The sequence below is a fragment of the Nyctibius grandis genome, chromosome 16 (genome assembly GCF_013368605.1).
Source record: "Nyctibius grandis isolate bNycGra1 chromosome 16, bNycGra1.pri, whole genome shotgun sequence".
In the NCBI taxonomy this organism is placed as follows: domain Eukaryota; kingdom Metazoa; phylum Chordata; class Aves; order Nyctibiiformes; family Nyctibiidae; genus Nyctibius; species Nyctibius grandis.
In genome coordinates, this window is record NC_090673.1 from 6,902,294 (window position 1) to 6,915,510 (window position 13,217).

Consider the following 13,217-nt stretch of genomic DNA (forward strand, 5'->3'; position numbering starts at 1 on the left):
TACCACAGTAAAATGCAATCTATTTTATTGGTTAATTATATACAGGAGATTCTTGATATTCACAGTAACATTAAACCAGTTACCTCCACAAAGAGCAAGAGTAAAAACAAAAATGACAGTCCACTGTAAACAAAACTAGGAATCCTGCTGGATTTGGTGGGACTGGCTCCAGACAAACTGAAAAGGCACTCGAAGGAAAACAACAGCCAGCTGATGAACACAGCCCAGATACTTTGTGCACGTCTTCCAAGACAATAATCCAGAGGCACAGCGTGTGGAAACCAAGTATCAGGGTACAAAGACAGACGCAGGACATCACATTCCAAGCATGCTACATGTGTGTTGACATACAAATTTAATTTACTCAAGTCTTGTAATCATTAGAGTCCTCACCTCCCTCCAAGCACTACTTAATGCGAGTTTAGTGTTACCAGGACAACTTTAAATACAGCCAGTAGAAAGGCTGGGACTGCACCAAAAGCAGTCAGTAGAAGCCATAAGCAGGGAGGCCAGGTTTTGCTCAGACTCTGGCAAAACAAACAGCAACCTGGGCTCAGAACATGGCAGCCAGTGGCACCTGGTGGACCAGGGGGAGGCCGGGACACAGGGAGGTAGGTGGCTTCTCTGGATTGTCAACATTGAACCAAAAGAAAGCATGGCCAAAGCTGGCAAGAAGACACAGACTGGAAACGTCCCTTTCTCAGTTGTGCCTCGCTGTATCAGCGAGCTCAGGAGAGAAGACAGAGCCCTCCACCTTCTCTCCTCAACCACCTTCCCTTTAGACCTTCCCTTGCGCACCTCTCCCCCAAAGCCCAGCCTGGGCTCCCATTTCTAATTCAGGTGCTGCCCAATGCTCAAACCATCATTCTGGAAGGTAGCTGGGGTGCTTGACAGACACTTGGGAGACTTCTGCCCAGGTTCCTGCTCCCCAGGTGACCACTGCTAGGTCAGCGTCACTTCCCTCTCTGCACACTGGAGCAAGCTGTGTACCCTCTCCTGTGTGAGCATGGGCAGATGACCCTTTGAAGACAGAGGTACTCATCCTTGGCGGGGGGAAACAATTTCAAGGGCACGGGGGCTACACGTAGAATGAGGCAGAAAAGCTAACGAGAACCAAATTCATATTGTAAAAGCCACAGCTATTGCCTCATCGCCAAGTCATCCATCTCTGATCACTTGAATCAGAGAATTCAAGTCTGGTCACTTGAATACAAGGAAAGGTGGCTAAAAGGTGACAGCAAGATGATCAGGCCAAGCAGAGGTTCTATTTTAGAGAAAGACACAGCAAGAGGTATATGAAGTAACTAGTGTCATCACGCAAAGCCACTTGTGACCATACCCTATCATCAGACATCCCTGCAACAGCAACAGCTCCAGCGCGTTCAAGAGGAACGGATCAGAGCAGCGCTGGCAACGTCGGCTCTGAACTCCTTCAGGGATCAAGCCCCTCCTGTGTAAAGCTTTCAAAACATGAACAACCATCTCCAGCACTAAACTGCTTCAAGTTTCTCTGGCAAGCACTACGATTTCCTCACAGCTCTCACACAGGGATCCGAAGGGTCTGTTTTCCGCTCTCACAGAGAGGCATGATTGCTTAGAGGGCACAGACACCTTCATGACAGATGCAGAGAGAGGGCATCAGTATGTCCTTCTGCAGCCTGTTACAGACATAACTCCCTTCACAGACCAGACTGGGGAAGAGCTTTTCCTATGTCTCATTAGAAGGTGGCTAAAATTTTTCCATGAAAATAACTTCGCCTCTTTCATCCAGATGCAAATCTGCTACAAAAAGAAGCTATTTAGAAACCTGAGCCTACTTTTAACCCATCTCCTTTTATTCTGTATTTGCACTGCCCAAAGAAAACAAGATGTCCAAATAAATACCTGGCATCAACCCAGGACGGTTGACTTTAGGGGTGCAATTCAAGATCCTTGTAGCGGCAGTAACAGATTTCCTGCTGCCTTTCAAAGAGGGTGGTAGGGCGAGGGTGAGCTCTGTGCTGATTCAGTAGCACCAGCACACTGAAGAATCCACAGACACAAGGATGGGCCTTGCCCTGTAAGGCTTATGGGCTAAAGAAACGTAATCCCTCTTCAAAGATCAGCTTTCCTTACACAGCTACTGCTAACAGTGCAACTAGCAGCATCTTCGGAGAAAAAACTGCTACTGCATGTGCCCAGATACTTCAACCTCAAAAAGATTCCCTGTTCTCACGGCACATCCCAGACATCAGTCCCATTGTGAAAGTGGCGCCTGTTTTTCCTTTCTGAAAATCCCACCGTCTTCCCTTTCAGCCAGTTACTGGCACAAACTGGGCACCCTGAGTAGAAGGAAGGCTCCAGCTTTGCACCATACTCTGCACAACATTCCCTACAACAAGAAGCAGTTTAGTAATGAAGTGCTAAACCAAAACTTCTCCCTAGAAAACCCAAAGCATGTTCTGGGCATCACGCGTGCAGGAAGCTGGTTTTGCCTGTGTCACAGCCTGTCTTGCCTGTGAAACATGTAGAGCTCACAGCACTGAACGGGAAGTTCTTTACTGCGCTACAACACCTGTCCACCGCTGGCACTGATAACTCTTGCACCTCTTAGCTAGCAAGGTCACAGCATGATTATTAAGACAATGGGGAGTTTTCTGGGTCAGGAATACTTTTTCATCAGCCCAAGTGGCTCCAAATTTCACCTGAGACTGAAGGCTGCTGTAGTCCTGTCTTCTCTTTCTTCTCTTCCTCAAATCTCTCCTTTACAGGAACATGGTTGTTTTACTTCCTTCATCTCAATCAAGGAATGCACTCTTCAGACATTTTAGCCTTTAGTGACATGAAATAATTATTTAGCTCTTGCCTCATTTACAGAACTAGTTTTAGTAAACCAGAAGTATAGCTCTAGATCCATCCAGGTGTAATTCAACATGAAGTAAATGTGGGTTCAATCGTTTAGTTAAAATCTTTTTGCCCTGTAAATACGCAATTGTTGTCCTGCGTCTATTCCGTATATTTCCATGATTGGGAAGTGAAAGCAGCCAAACCCAAATGTTACCACTTGAAGCTGAATAAAGCTGCTGGATACATCAGAAGATGAACACCCATGATGCTCTGATGGGCTTGGAGGACAGGCTCATCTAGACCCCCCTGAAGCACACAGGTCACATACTTAAATGTCAAATTACTCCCTTGCCAGGACATACCTGAGCATGTCTGATGTGCAGCACCAAGTCTTCCTCAGAGGCTGAGTCCTTCTGCAACAGGAGTCACTGGCCCCAAAAGCCACAACGCCAGGGAGATCTCCTCCCTGGCATTATGTACATATTAAAAAAAAAAGGTAAAATTACAATAGCCATTGGCACACATCAGCTCCATTGGCAACTTTGATCTTTACCTACTGTACATAAAACCCTCACAAATAAGCACTTACAATTTAGAAATAATTTTTTTTTAAAAAAAGAGTAATTCCTACATTTCTGTCAGCCAACTAATTTCAATCACTGCATAATCTAAGAATAAAGCAAATCCTAGCCAAGAACGGCTACCGTGGGACCCTCAAGAGTCAGCCCTGCTGCCAGCCTGCAGCAAGGGGGAACAGCATACCCCAGCTCCTCGCATCCCTACACCCCAGCTAGGACCTTGTGGTGAACTCCAGTTGATTTTCTTTATACTGTTTCTCTCTCAGCTTAGGCATGATCCAGTCCTCGTGATGGCTGCCCTTCAAAAGAGCAGTGGGGTGGAGAGGCTTCTGGGCAGCATCCAGCGTTAATGGCAGTGCTCCGTGATATCCACAACAACTGCCTTCTTCCAGCTGAAGAAGAAATAGCCCGTCCCTGCCCCTGCCGCCACAGCTATGCAGAGGTATCCATTGTACGTCATGAAGATCAGCATGAGGAAGTAACTGACCACGACTTGAATGATGTGCAGGACAGTCTGCAGGAGGTGAGGGAAGCTCAGCATCTGCTGTCTGAGAACACAAAACCCAAAGAACAGTCAGCATCCGTGAGACACAGACGGCAAAACACATATCCTCAAAGAGAAAACCTGTCTCTTAGGCTGACAGGATGCCAAGGTGGGCATGAAATGGCAGAGAAGATAACAAAGCAGGCTGGACATAAGACTTCTGCATGCATCTGTCACTTATAACTGTGTTTTTCACCACAGAGCTGACTGATAAGAAAGCAAGCGTGGTACTTGCTGGGAGGACAGCTGAGAAACAGACTTCTACAAGCTAATTTTACCCGCACATTCAATAAGCAGAATGGCTTCTTTTCCGAGTAGAGCTTTTGACTACCTGCCAACAGAGGGATCCTAAGTATTTTCTGTCAGGGTCACTGGCTATAACACCCCAATTCTGCTCCTGGGAACTTCCCAAATGTGTTCGTTACTGCTCTGGAAAAAAAAAACAAGCTTATCTAACTCCTTGCTGCTTTCCTCCTCTTGTCCCCCATCCTACAGGGTGGCCAAGTGACTCAAGCACTGTGTCCTCCAGTGTCAAGTAGTGTCCCAGTCTGGAGCCAATATACTTCACAGAGAGTAATACTGGCTGCATAAAGTTTTTTCTGTTCCAGTTTTCACCTTTGTCAGCTGCCAAAGAAATCTGTCTTAGAATGAAGTGAAATTCTTACCCAACAGTTTTGTGCGTCTCCATCAAGATAGTGCCATTGGGACCTGGCACTGGCATGGAGTTGTAGCGAATGCTGACTTGGGATTTACGGAGCAGACACTCTCGGGCAATCTTAAGGCCTTCATAAAACATGGCCAGGAAGAAGACAGCCACAAAAGCACCAGCCATTTCTGATAAAAGAGGAAACGTTATTGTATCTGTGCAACAAAAGATGTTTGCTTCAAAACATGTCAGAAGATGCACCCTGTGATTCAACACCTGTGTGGCACTGCACAGGCTGTGGCTGGGCACCGTGCGCATGCGTGTACAGATGGTAAATGTGAATTTAATTGATACACTAATTGGAATTTCACCCATGAAGTGAAACCAGCAATCACTTTTGCTCGTAAAACCAGTCAAATTCTCAAACTATACAGACATCTTCCTTTTTCTTTCACCCCGCAGATGCCATTTAAAATAGACTCAATGCAGTATGCCTGCATGTTTTTGGCATAAATAGCAAGATAATTCCTGACACATTCATCAAGTGCAAGCTTTTTCTTTGGACTGGACAAGACAGTTTTACTAACCTCCAGGAGTATTGATTATAAGTCCAGAAAACAGCAATGGCACATTCTCATAGCTGAAGTGGAAAGTCATTGCCTGCCCAAAACATAAAGAACACCGGGATGAGCCTGAATAGCTCGTCCTGAGATGGAGCTCACAACAAGATTTAGCAGAGGTTTCTGTATTATGACAAGAACTTAGATCATTTCAGTTGATCAACAGATAGACTCGAAGAAACTCTTCAGTACATCTAGTGTAACACACACAAGCGAGACATGGCTAAAGATGATCCAGGTTCCCATTCTAGCGGGCAGCTCTTTTAGGCAGTGCCCTTGGGCAGAAGGCACTGTCCTTCACAGTACCTGCTACAGAAAAGCACCTTCTCCTTGCTTCTGGAGCTCCTTTTCTCCTCAGCATCAGGGGATATCTCTGTGGAGCTCATCCTTGCCTCTTCATGACTACTCGTGGGCTGGGGTACAGCGCACTTTCTTCTCCCCACCTTGACCTCGTATGAGCTCATACGGCTAAGGGCTTGTATAGCTGAATCCTCTGGTCTCATCCTGCACTGTGCCAGCAGACTATTGTCTCCCTACAGAACCTCCTATGGGAAACAGAGGCCTTAATACAGGTACAACAAGGAATATTATATATAACGCAGGACCACAGCTTCCCCTGGGTGAAAATAAGGGCTCCTGAACCTGCACGGTGACTGCTGTGCGAAGGGGAGACATCAATGATCCCCTGGCCAGCTGGAGTTCATATAATCTTTCCATCCAGGTAAATACATTGCAGTTTAGCATGTCTTTACCACAGCTGCATACAGTGCTTTCACATGTAAGGTACTCACTAATCTAGAGGAACTTCTCTTTGAACTCCCCTCATTGCTTAAATATGGTTATTTGCTGAAAATCTGAATTATAATTAATTTCAGCATCTATAAGAATCAGCAGACATTGATTACCTACAGGGCAGAAATTACTATAAAACATCTTTTAGAGAGTACTTCCATTTCTTTAATGAATTTAACATTTTTACATTTGCAACAAAAATCACACAAACCGAAGAGCGTTACAGCCTAGTTCCATAAACCACAGCTGAAACAGAGCCTGCTACTTGGTGCAAGTGAGGAATGGGAATATACATACATGAAAATGTGCAATGTTAACTCAAAATCTTGTGCAATTTATCACAGCTTTCAGTTGCAGGGTAAGGCAGGGTCCTGTAACTATCCACTGAAGACAAGAGCACTCGACGCTTGTAAAGAAACAGCATTTATATGGAACATAATGGATCACAATGCCAATACTTAGCTGTTAGATTACGTGAGGAGCTTCACGAGGACATCAGTGACAATGCTGGAGTGCAAGTTCTGGGCTTTGTACTGGGCCACATTCACAAAGGGGAAGGCTGTTCTACTCCTCTCTTCTCCTGCTATGATACTGTTTGCAATATAAGTAGAAGCAGTGATTCTTGATTCCTTCTTTGGGGCACATAGCTGGCAGCCAAACTTCAACTGAAGGCTTGCAAAATATACTCCTGAGTATATTCTCATTTGAAATGGAAAAGCACTCTGTCTCCCCTCCTTTCGAAGTTTAACTATAAAGAGTCATGATTTAATAATCTGAAACTCGCTCCAAAAGTATTTAGAAAAGGGAAAAAGCTGAAAAAGTCCCTAGAACTGGCTACACACAATGACACAGATCCTCTGGTCATCTCCATGGAAACTCTGGCCAGGATCTCTGCAAAGCTTCAGTGATGCCAGCATGCACAAGTCTGAACTCGTTTAAATCTAAGTTAGCTAGAGCAGCAGGATTCAGGACCAACACAGCCTTAATACCAGTGTGGCAAAGAGCCCTGGTAGCACTTTCCTCCCCAAACCGAGTGCACACTTAAAGTTCAGAAGGAAAAGGGCACAGAGGTTGGTCACCTGCAGGTCAGCACAATCCATCATAAGAGTGTGCAATCCTCTCAGTGCCGGTTAAGGCTTCTGCCAACACTAGCAGCCCTGGAGAACTCCATCCAGCTCCGTTTCTTGCAGGGAAATGCTTACTTTGCGTTTCTGCCATTAGCTGGCTAGAGAGCAGACACGAGGCTGGCTGCTAGACAGCTTTCTGCAAGAAAAGACCATTTTGCCAAAGGATCTCCAGCTCTGAAATACATTTTGTGTTGCATATCACCTCACACCACTCCTTCACCCCAGAAGAGCCACAATGAGGTCTGGTTTTAACTGGACAGATTCATGCCTTCCAAAGCTAAGTTTAATTTCCAATTCTCAAGAGCATAGTCCTTAAGATGACAAGTTACTCTGAACCACAGACAAGGAAAAGCTCTCTGGTTAATTATGACTTTTCCACTTACCATCATCATCATGTCAGATCCATGACTATGTCCTAGGGCTGCCGTTGAGTGGTGATGTTCAGGAGGATGTGTGCCTGGCAACATGGAGCTGTTCATTTGGTGATCGTAAGACAGAGATATTCAAAAAGGCACGTAGAGAAATGGGACCCTGAAAAACAAAGGGAAAAAAAATAAGAAGCAGCACTTTTCTAAACAGACGATGGTTTCTCTACTGCTGCTGCAAGAGAAAATAGTCTAAGCTGCTGAGAACTACTGCCTCTGGATAAACCTCTGGAGCACCCTCATGGTCCTGCACTCTGACTACAGAGAATGCACAGCAAAGCAAGCAGGACAATTTAAAGGAGGTGTGTCCCTCTGAGCTTTACATCATCGTATTGCTGCACCATCCTAAACATCCTTGCCAGAAAGGCAGCCTAATCTGATTGAGGTAGCACACAGGGACAAGTGCTCAGCATAAAGGAACATTTCTTATCTGTAAGAGGAAAAAAAACAAGTCTCTTCTCAACTGCAGTCATGGAAGAGGCAAAAATACCTCAAGCCCCATTTTAAATTGCATATATTAAAGGATCAGATTACAATATTTCTCTTAATTGACAGTTATGCATTTTATTTGGAACATGTTTAACAAAGAAATTATGTTAGGTGGTACAAGACCTATTACCAGGGAAAGGTCTGCAATAGCCACAGGCAATCCAATTTCATTTCCATGAGCTTCACATTGTCACATCTTCCCCTCTAATCACATTACACACAATGAGAGAACACTCAAAAGGCTGCCAGTCCAAATCCCTAATCTGGTTACTGCAAATCAGGTATGTCTGGACACACTACATTAAAAATAAAAATACACTTCGTGGTTAGATGTGGACATGGCTTCTGCACTCTGCACCTCAGCACAACTTGGGATGGAACCAGGGACAATTTCTGGTGTGTAATGAAAATTCACCAGGTGGAAACAGCAACAGGAGAGAAAACAACCTGGGAATACCAGTCAGTCCTGAAACAACAGCATGTGTCAGTGTGACAGAGCCAGGCAAAGGCAACCCTAGCGTAGTCCAGGGGAGATAGCACTGACGATAAGTAAGTACTGACACTGCTGTACTAGACCCTGTCTGGCATACTGTGTACCCTCCCGGTCTACTCCAGCGCTCAAGTAAAACTGAGTGAAATAAAAACCAAAGTACAGACACTTTATCAAATTAAAGTTAAAAAAAGAATGAGAGGAGACATACTTCCTTCCAGATAAATCATCAAGGGTGTTTACAACTGGAAAAAAAAAAGAGCTTTTTAAGCTAAAAGCCAATATGGTGTTTGAAGAGATAGATATGAATATATTTAGATGGGAAAGGGGAAATGGAACTCTAGAAGAGCTTTCTTAACTAAAAGCAGCACTAGCAAACAAAACCCCAAAGGGCAACCAGCTGATGGTGGAGCTGGTTCAGTTTGTGACAGTGACCTCCTGACACAGCTGTGCAGGAATCACTGGTGGCCCAGGACACGACTGCCAGTGCAGCCTTGTGGAGCATCAGTGACAGGGGTGATCTCAAAAGGCTTTGGAGTCAAATTAAAAACAGCAATGAGAGAAGTTAAAGATTTGGGGAAGATAAGGAAATTAAATCAGCAGTGCTGGGAAAGAGCTCAAGAGAAAGAATTAATACACCCTGCAAACACTGAAATTAAATAATGCAAGTAAGTACCTGTATGCACCCACGTCAGCTGGTATGAACTACACCAGCAGTACACAGCTCAGGTATTTTCTCCATCTCTGTGCAGATGAAGTTTGTAGCCAATCTCTTACTGCATTAGACAACTTTACAATAACTCCCCTGGAAAGTTAACTTGTAATATAATCTAATGGCACTGGCTAAAAGCAGAATATGTGCCCTGTGTGTATTTCTGCTAATATTTTTAGCTCACTCCACCCCTGATTTGTGCTTAAATATTAAGACCAGAAAAACAGCTCAGAAAAATGTTCAGGGGGAAGAAAAAAAAAAGAGAGACGAATGCAAGCAGCAGCTCACCTGACCCAGAAAAGCATTACCAAAGGCTGCCTGCAGACAAATGCTGTGATTTTCATACAGCACAGCTTTGAAGATGATACTGTTCCAGCAATGAAATGTTCAAGCACTAGAAATGAATCGCAAAATACAAACACTTGGGAAAGGAATCCTCTGCCAGGAAAAGTTCACAAGTGCACAAAGTTCAAAAGCCAAAGTGCGTTACACCATGGGATCAGAGAGGTGTGCCGCAAGAGGAAAGAAGTAACGTAAGAACCTCACCTCTCCCCCAGCCAAAATCTCGTCTCCTCCCTCTTCCAGCTGACTGAGACATTGCTTTTGCTTCGGATGCAACATTCTCACTAGTGACTACTGTCCGATTCGATTATTTATTCATTTTAGGATTTCATGCTCCCGCCAAACTCTGCAGGTTCCAATACGCTCTGCAGAAGCCCTGGCTGTTCACCAGATTAAAAATTCCCTTCGTGGTTGGGTTGTGCCCAACTTCTCACTAATTTACCATCACTGGTCTTCAGAAAGGGAGAAACAGGGGATGTGCTCTCTAGGTATTTACAGTGTATTAACAAACAATAAGGTGAAGTGGCTGCATGTGGATGTCCGGGAGGGTTCTTGGTACAGGTTACAAAGAGCATGTGTGATGCTCACCTGTGGAGCTGCTTCCCACCCTGCTATACTAGTGCTCCAACACCAAATCCAAGCCCCTGCTGCAGTTACCCAACATTGACAGACATTTTATGAGATCCTGAATAGGACGGGATATTAAGTAGCATAAGAGAAAACAACCTAGACTGAGCCACTTCACCTGTCTTTTGTGTTACTAAAGGTAAACAACACGTGGATAAACTTCTGTTTAAAAAGAAATCACTTCCAGTGGAACACCCCAATGCAACCAGTCTCTTCAGTTACAACTTAGGAGGTCTCTACCTGTGCCTTCAAGTAAAAAACAATATCCAGGGCAGCAGCAGCAATGGGTTAATGGCTGTGTAATATTTCACGCTGCAAACCTCTGGTTTGCTTGCACAGCCTCTTAAGAGATAACCTGACTGACTTGGAGCTGTGTGTTGCGTGAAAAGAAAGGTGCTGTCTTTAACAAGTCTGACTCCATACCTGGAGGAAAAAAATCAACACACAGAGGTTTCTGTTATCACAATTTCTTTCACTAGGTTTAGTCTTGTACAAATCCAGCACTTCAGCAGCAGGTGTTTTTGTCTGAATGGGTGACTTGATCTCTCGACTGCTGCCTGTTCCACATGTTTGCACAGAGAGAAAGAGAGGCATTGGAGTGGATTCCTGAGCACGCCCTGGAGAGGGGAGCAGGAGCAGACTGGCTGCAGCAGGCTCAGGTATTTCGAAGCATTTGCACACCTGAGGGGCACAGACCTTATGGTGTACCTGCCTCAATGCTGCAGTTACCAGGGACGCACACACACAAGGATTTTTTTGTACTCTGCAGTAGCCTACTGCATAAGAAAACAAACAGGGTGGGACAGGAGAGAGGAATGAGGAAATTCTCTCCAGGGCTTGTTTCTTTCCCTCTTGGTGCTGTCCCCCCAGGTCAGAGGAGCCACAGTCTCCGTTTCATGACCCCTCAAATTCTTAAGGAAAACAGCAAGACTCAGAGCTACACACAGGACTTCTCTTACTTTAAGCCATCATCTCGGAGCAGGACCGACCTCAGCACGTACGCAGGCTCTGTTCAGATAGAGGTTTGCCTCCCTCCGCTGCAATGCCACCTTGGCAGCTCAGCAAACCAAGCTGGTTCAGGGAGATGTGCAGCCAGGAGCAGGACCTGACAACAATAGACTGTTAGCTCAAGTTAAGCATTAGGACTTAATTTCACCCTCCACCAACATTTAACCAGTATTGCCTCATCTCACACATACAAGGAGGCCATGCTCACAACTCCAGGGCACAGAGAAGGGGAGGAAAGACAGGTATCTTGTGCCAGTGCACAACAGAAACAATGGGTAAACGAGCTGGAGCTGGTGAGATGCCGAGCACAAAGCAGTCTTCTCAAGCAGGTCTCAGCCATAAGACAACAGCCATTACACGTAACCTCCCCAACAGCTTCCCAATCTATTGCTTCTGCCCTGGAAACAGTTAATCCGGAATCCTGCCACTCCACAGTAACACAGAGTTTTTCTTGTGGCAAACAACGTTCCAGACACCCAAGGGAGATAAACCTTTTAATGCAGAAACACAGGACATGCAGAAACAAGACAGATTATGGTAAGGATCTGCCAAGCTCCCAGAAGGTACTTTATAAATCAGCTCAGTCTGAAACACAGTGTGCGAACAGAGCTTCCTTGAAGTCACATTCAAAAGGAACGAAGCCACTTTCCAAATCAGAACTCTAACAGGATTAACAACGGAGCCCTAAATCAATGCCCATTAGAGCAGCAAACTCCTCCCTTCATAACAGTGCCTCATCTTTCCCATGTCAGTTTGAAAAAGCAAGAAATAGAGCTAATTCCCCTGGCTCTGCCCGAAAGGACCGGAGCCTCAAAAAACACCTCTTCAGTCTCCTCTACACTAGTTACTTGTTCAACAGCGACAGTGCTTGTTGCAGTGGCCCAGCACGCAGCGGCAGCAGGCACACCAGCCACGCCAACCAGGCTGGCTCCTGCACAGAAGTCTCCAGACTTTTGTCTCAACACAGCCGGCGTGATTCTTACCTAGGATTCTCTCCACTAACGCTTTTGGTAGCAAGAACAGGGTCAGGATGTCCCTCTCTTCTCCTGAAGAAGTGAAAAAGACCTGGTAAGATTTACTAAGAGTTAAAATGAAAGCTCCTGAGAGAAATCCAAGGGAAAAAGATTAAAACTAGCAAGTTGGAAAGGCAAAGATCTCTTGCTTGCACATCTCGTATGTCTCAGTCCTGCGTGACACAAAGGAATGCTACATATAAAACACATAAGTAATGGAAAAGGCAACCAAAAGTTATCAGTGCTGTACTTACAGCAGTCCAGCTGGCAGACTATTTGAGCTCCACTGGCTCTCAGCTTGTGGTCTCAAGCCCAATCCTTTTTTTTTTTTACAAAAAAAGTGCTGTAAATGGAGGTGGGAGGGGAAGCAGGGAGTCTGCAGACACTACAGCACTGTTCACTGGCTCTAGCTGTGTTCGCCACTGAATGGTCTGAGGTAGTCATCAAGAAAACTAGCACTGCTTCTAGTTCATTCAGTTTCCTGGCAAACTTGACGACTTTAACTGCTGCCGTTCCGAGCGGGTGGACTTGCTGTGACTCCTCCAGGATCCCAGGCTTAGGTCCAGAGCTGCTCAAAGGCACAGCTGAGGGACAGACCAATTCTGCCTGTTCATATTGCAGGAGCATCCAGCAACAGCAGCCAGGGCCCTCCTGGGTCAAGCTGTACAGACACACTTCAAAGATACGTGGAACAAACAGATCATTCTTCAGTAATGTAATACAACGTGTTTTACAGATACGCGCTGTTGTTCTCCAATGCCAAGGCTCCCCCAAGCAGCTTCAGCAACCCCAGGCTGGAACTGAGACACACAAAGAGTGACTGTGCTGTGCCCAGCACACCCCTTAATTGCACACCTCTGTTTTTCCCTTGCGCAAGTCCTGAAGAAGGAGCTCTTAGTGCTATATTAAGAATTTAAGGGATGTTTGCAAGGTCACAGCAGAACTGTGTGGCTTGGCCTGGTACTGTGTCACCACCTT

At 45.3% G+C, this 13,217-nt stretch overlaps 1 protein-coding gene across 10 annotated transcripts in view; it reads right to left on the reverse strand.

Moving 5' to 3' along the window:
* SLC31A1 (solute carrier family 31 member 1) overlaps positions 1-13,217 on the reverse strand; it is a 26,020-nt gene continuing 12,803 nt past the window's right edge. For 4 of the 10 annotated variants that reach the window (XM_068413746.1, XM_068413737.1, XM_068413745.1 and 1 more), the window contains exons 2-5: positions 7,517-7,664; positions 5,182-5,254; positions 4,614-4,782; positions 1-3,952 (exon numbers count right to left, since the gene is read on the reverse strand). In XM_068413746.1, the coding sequence (XP_068269847.1) occupies positions 3,751-3,952; positions 4,614-4,782; positions 5,182-5,254; positions 7,517-7,612 (540 nt within the window). In that variant the 5' untranslated portion in view covers positions 7,613-7,664 and the 3' untranslated portion in view covers positions 1-3,750. Of the gene's footprint in view, positions 3,953-4,613; positions 4,783-5,181; positions 5,255-5,520; positions 5,714-7,516; positions 7,665-11,177; positions 11,324-12,209; positions 12,353-12,493; positions 12,873-13,217 lie in introns of those variants that run through there. The other 6 variants (XM_068413740.1, XM_068413742.1, XM_068413738.1 and 3 more) reach the window with 5 other exon arrangements.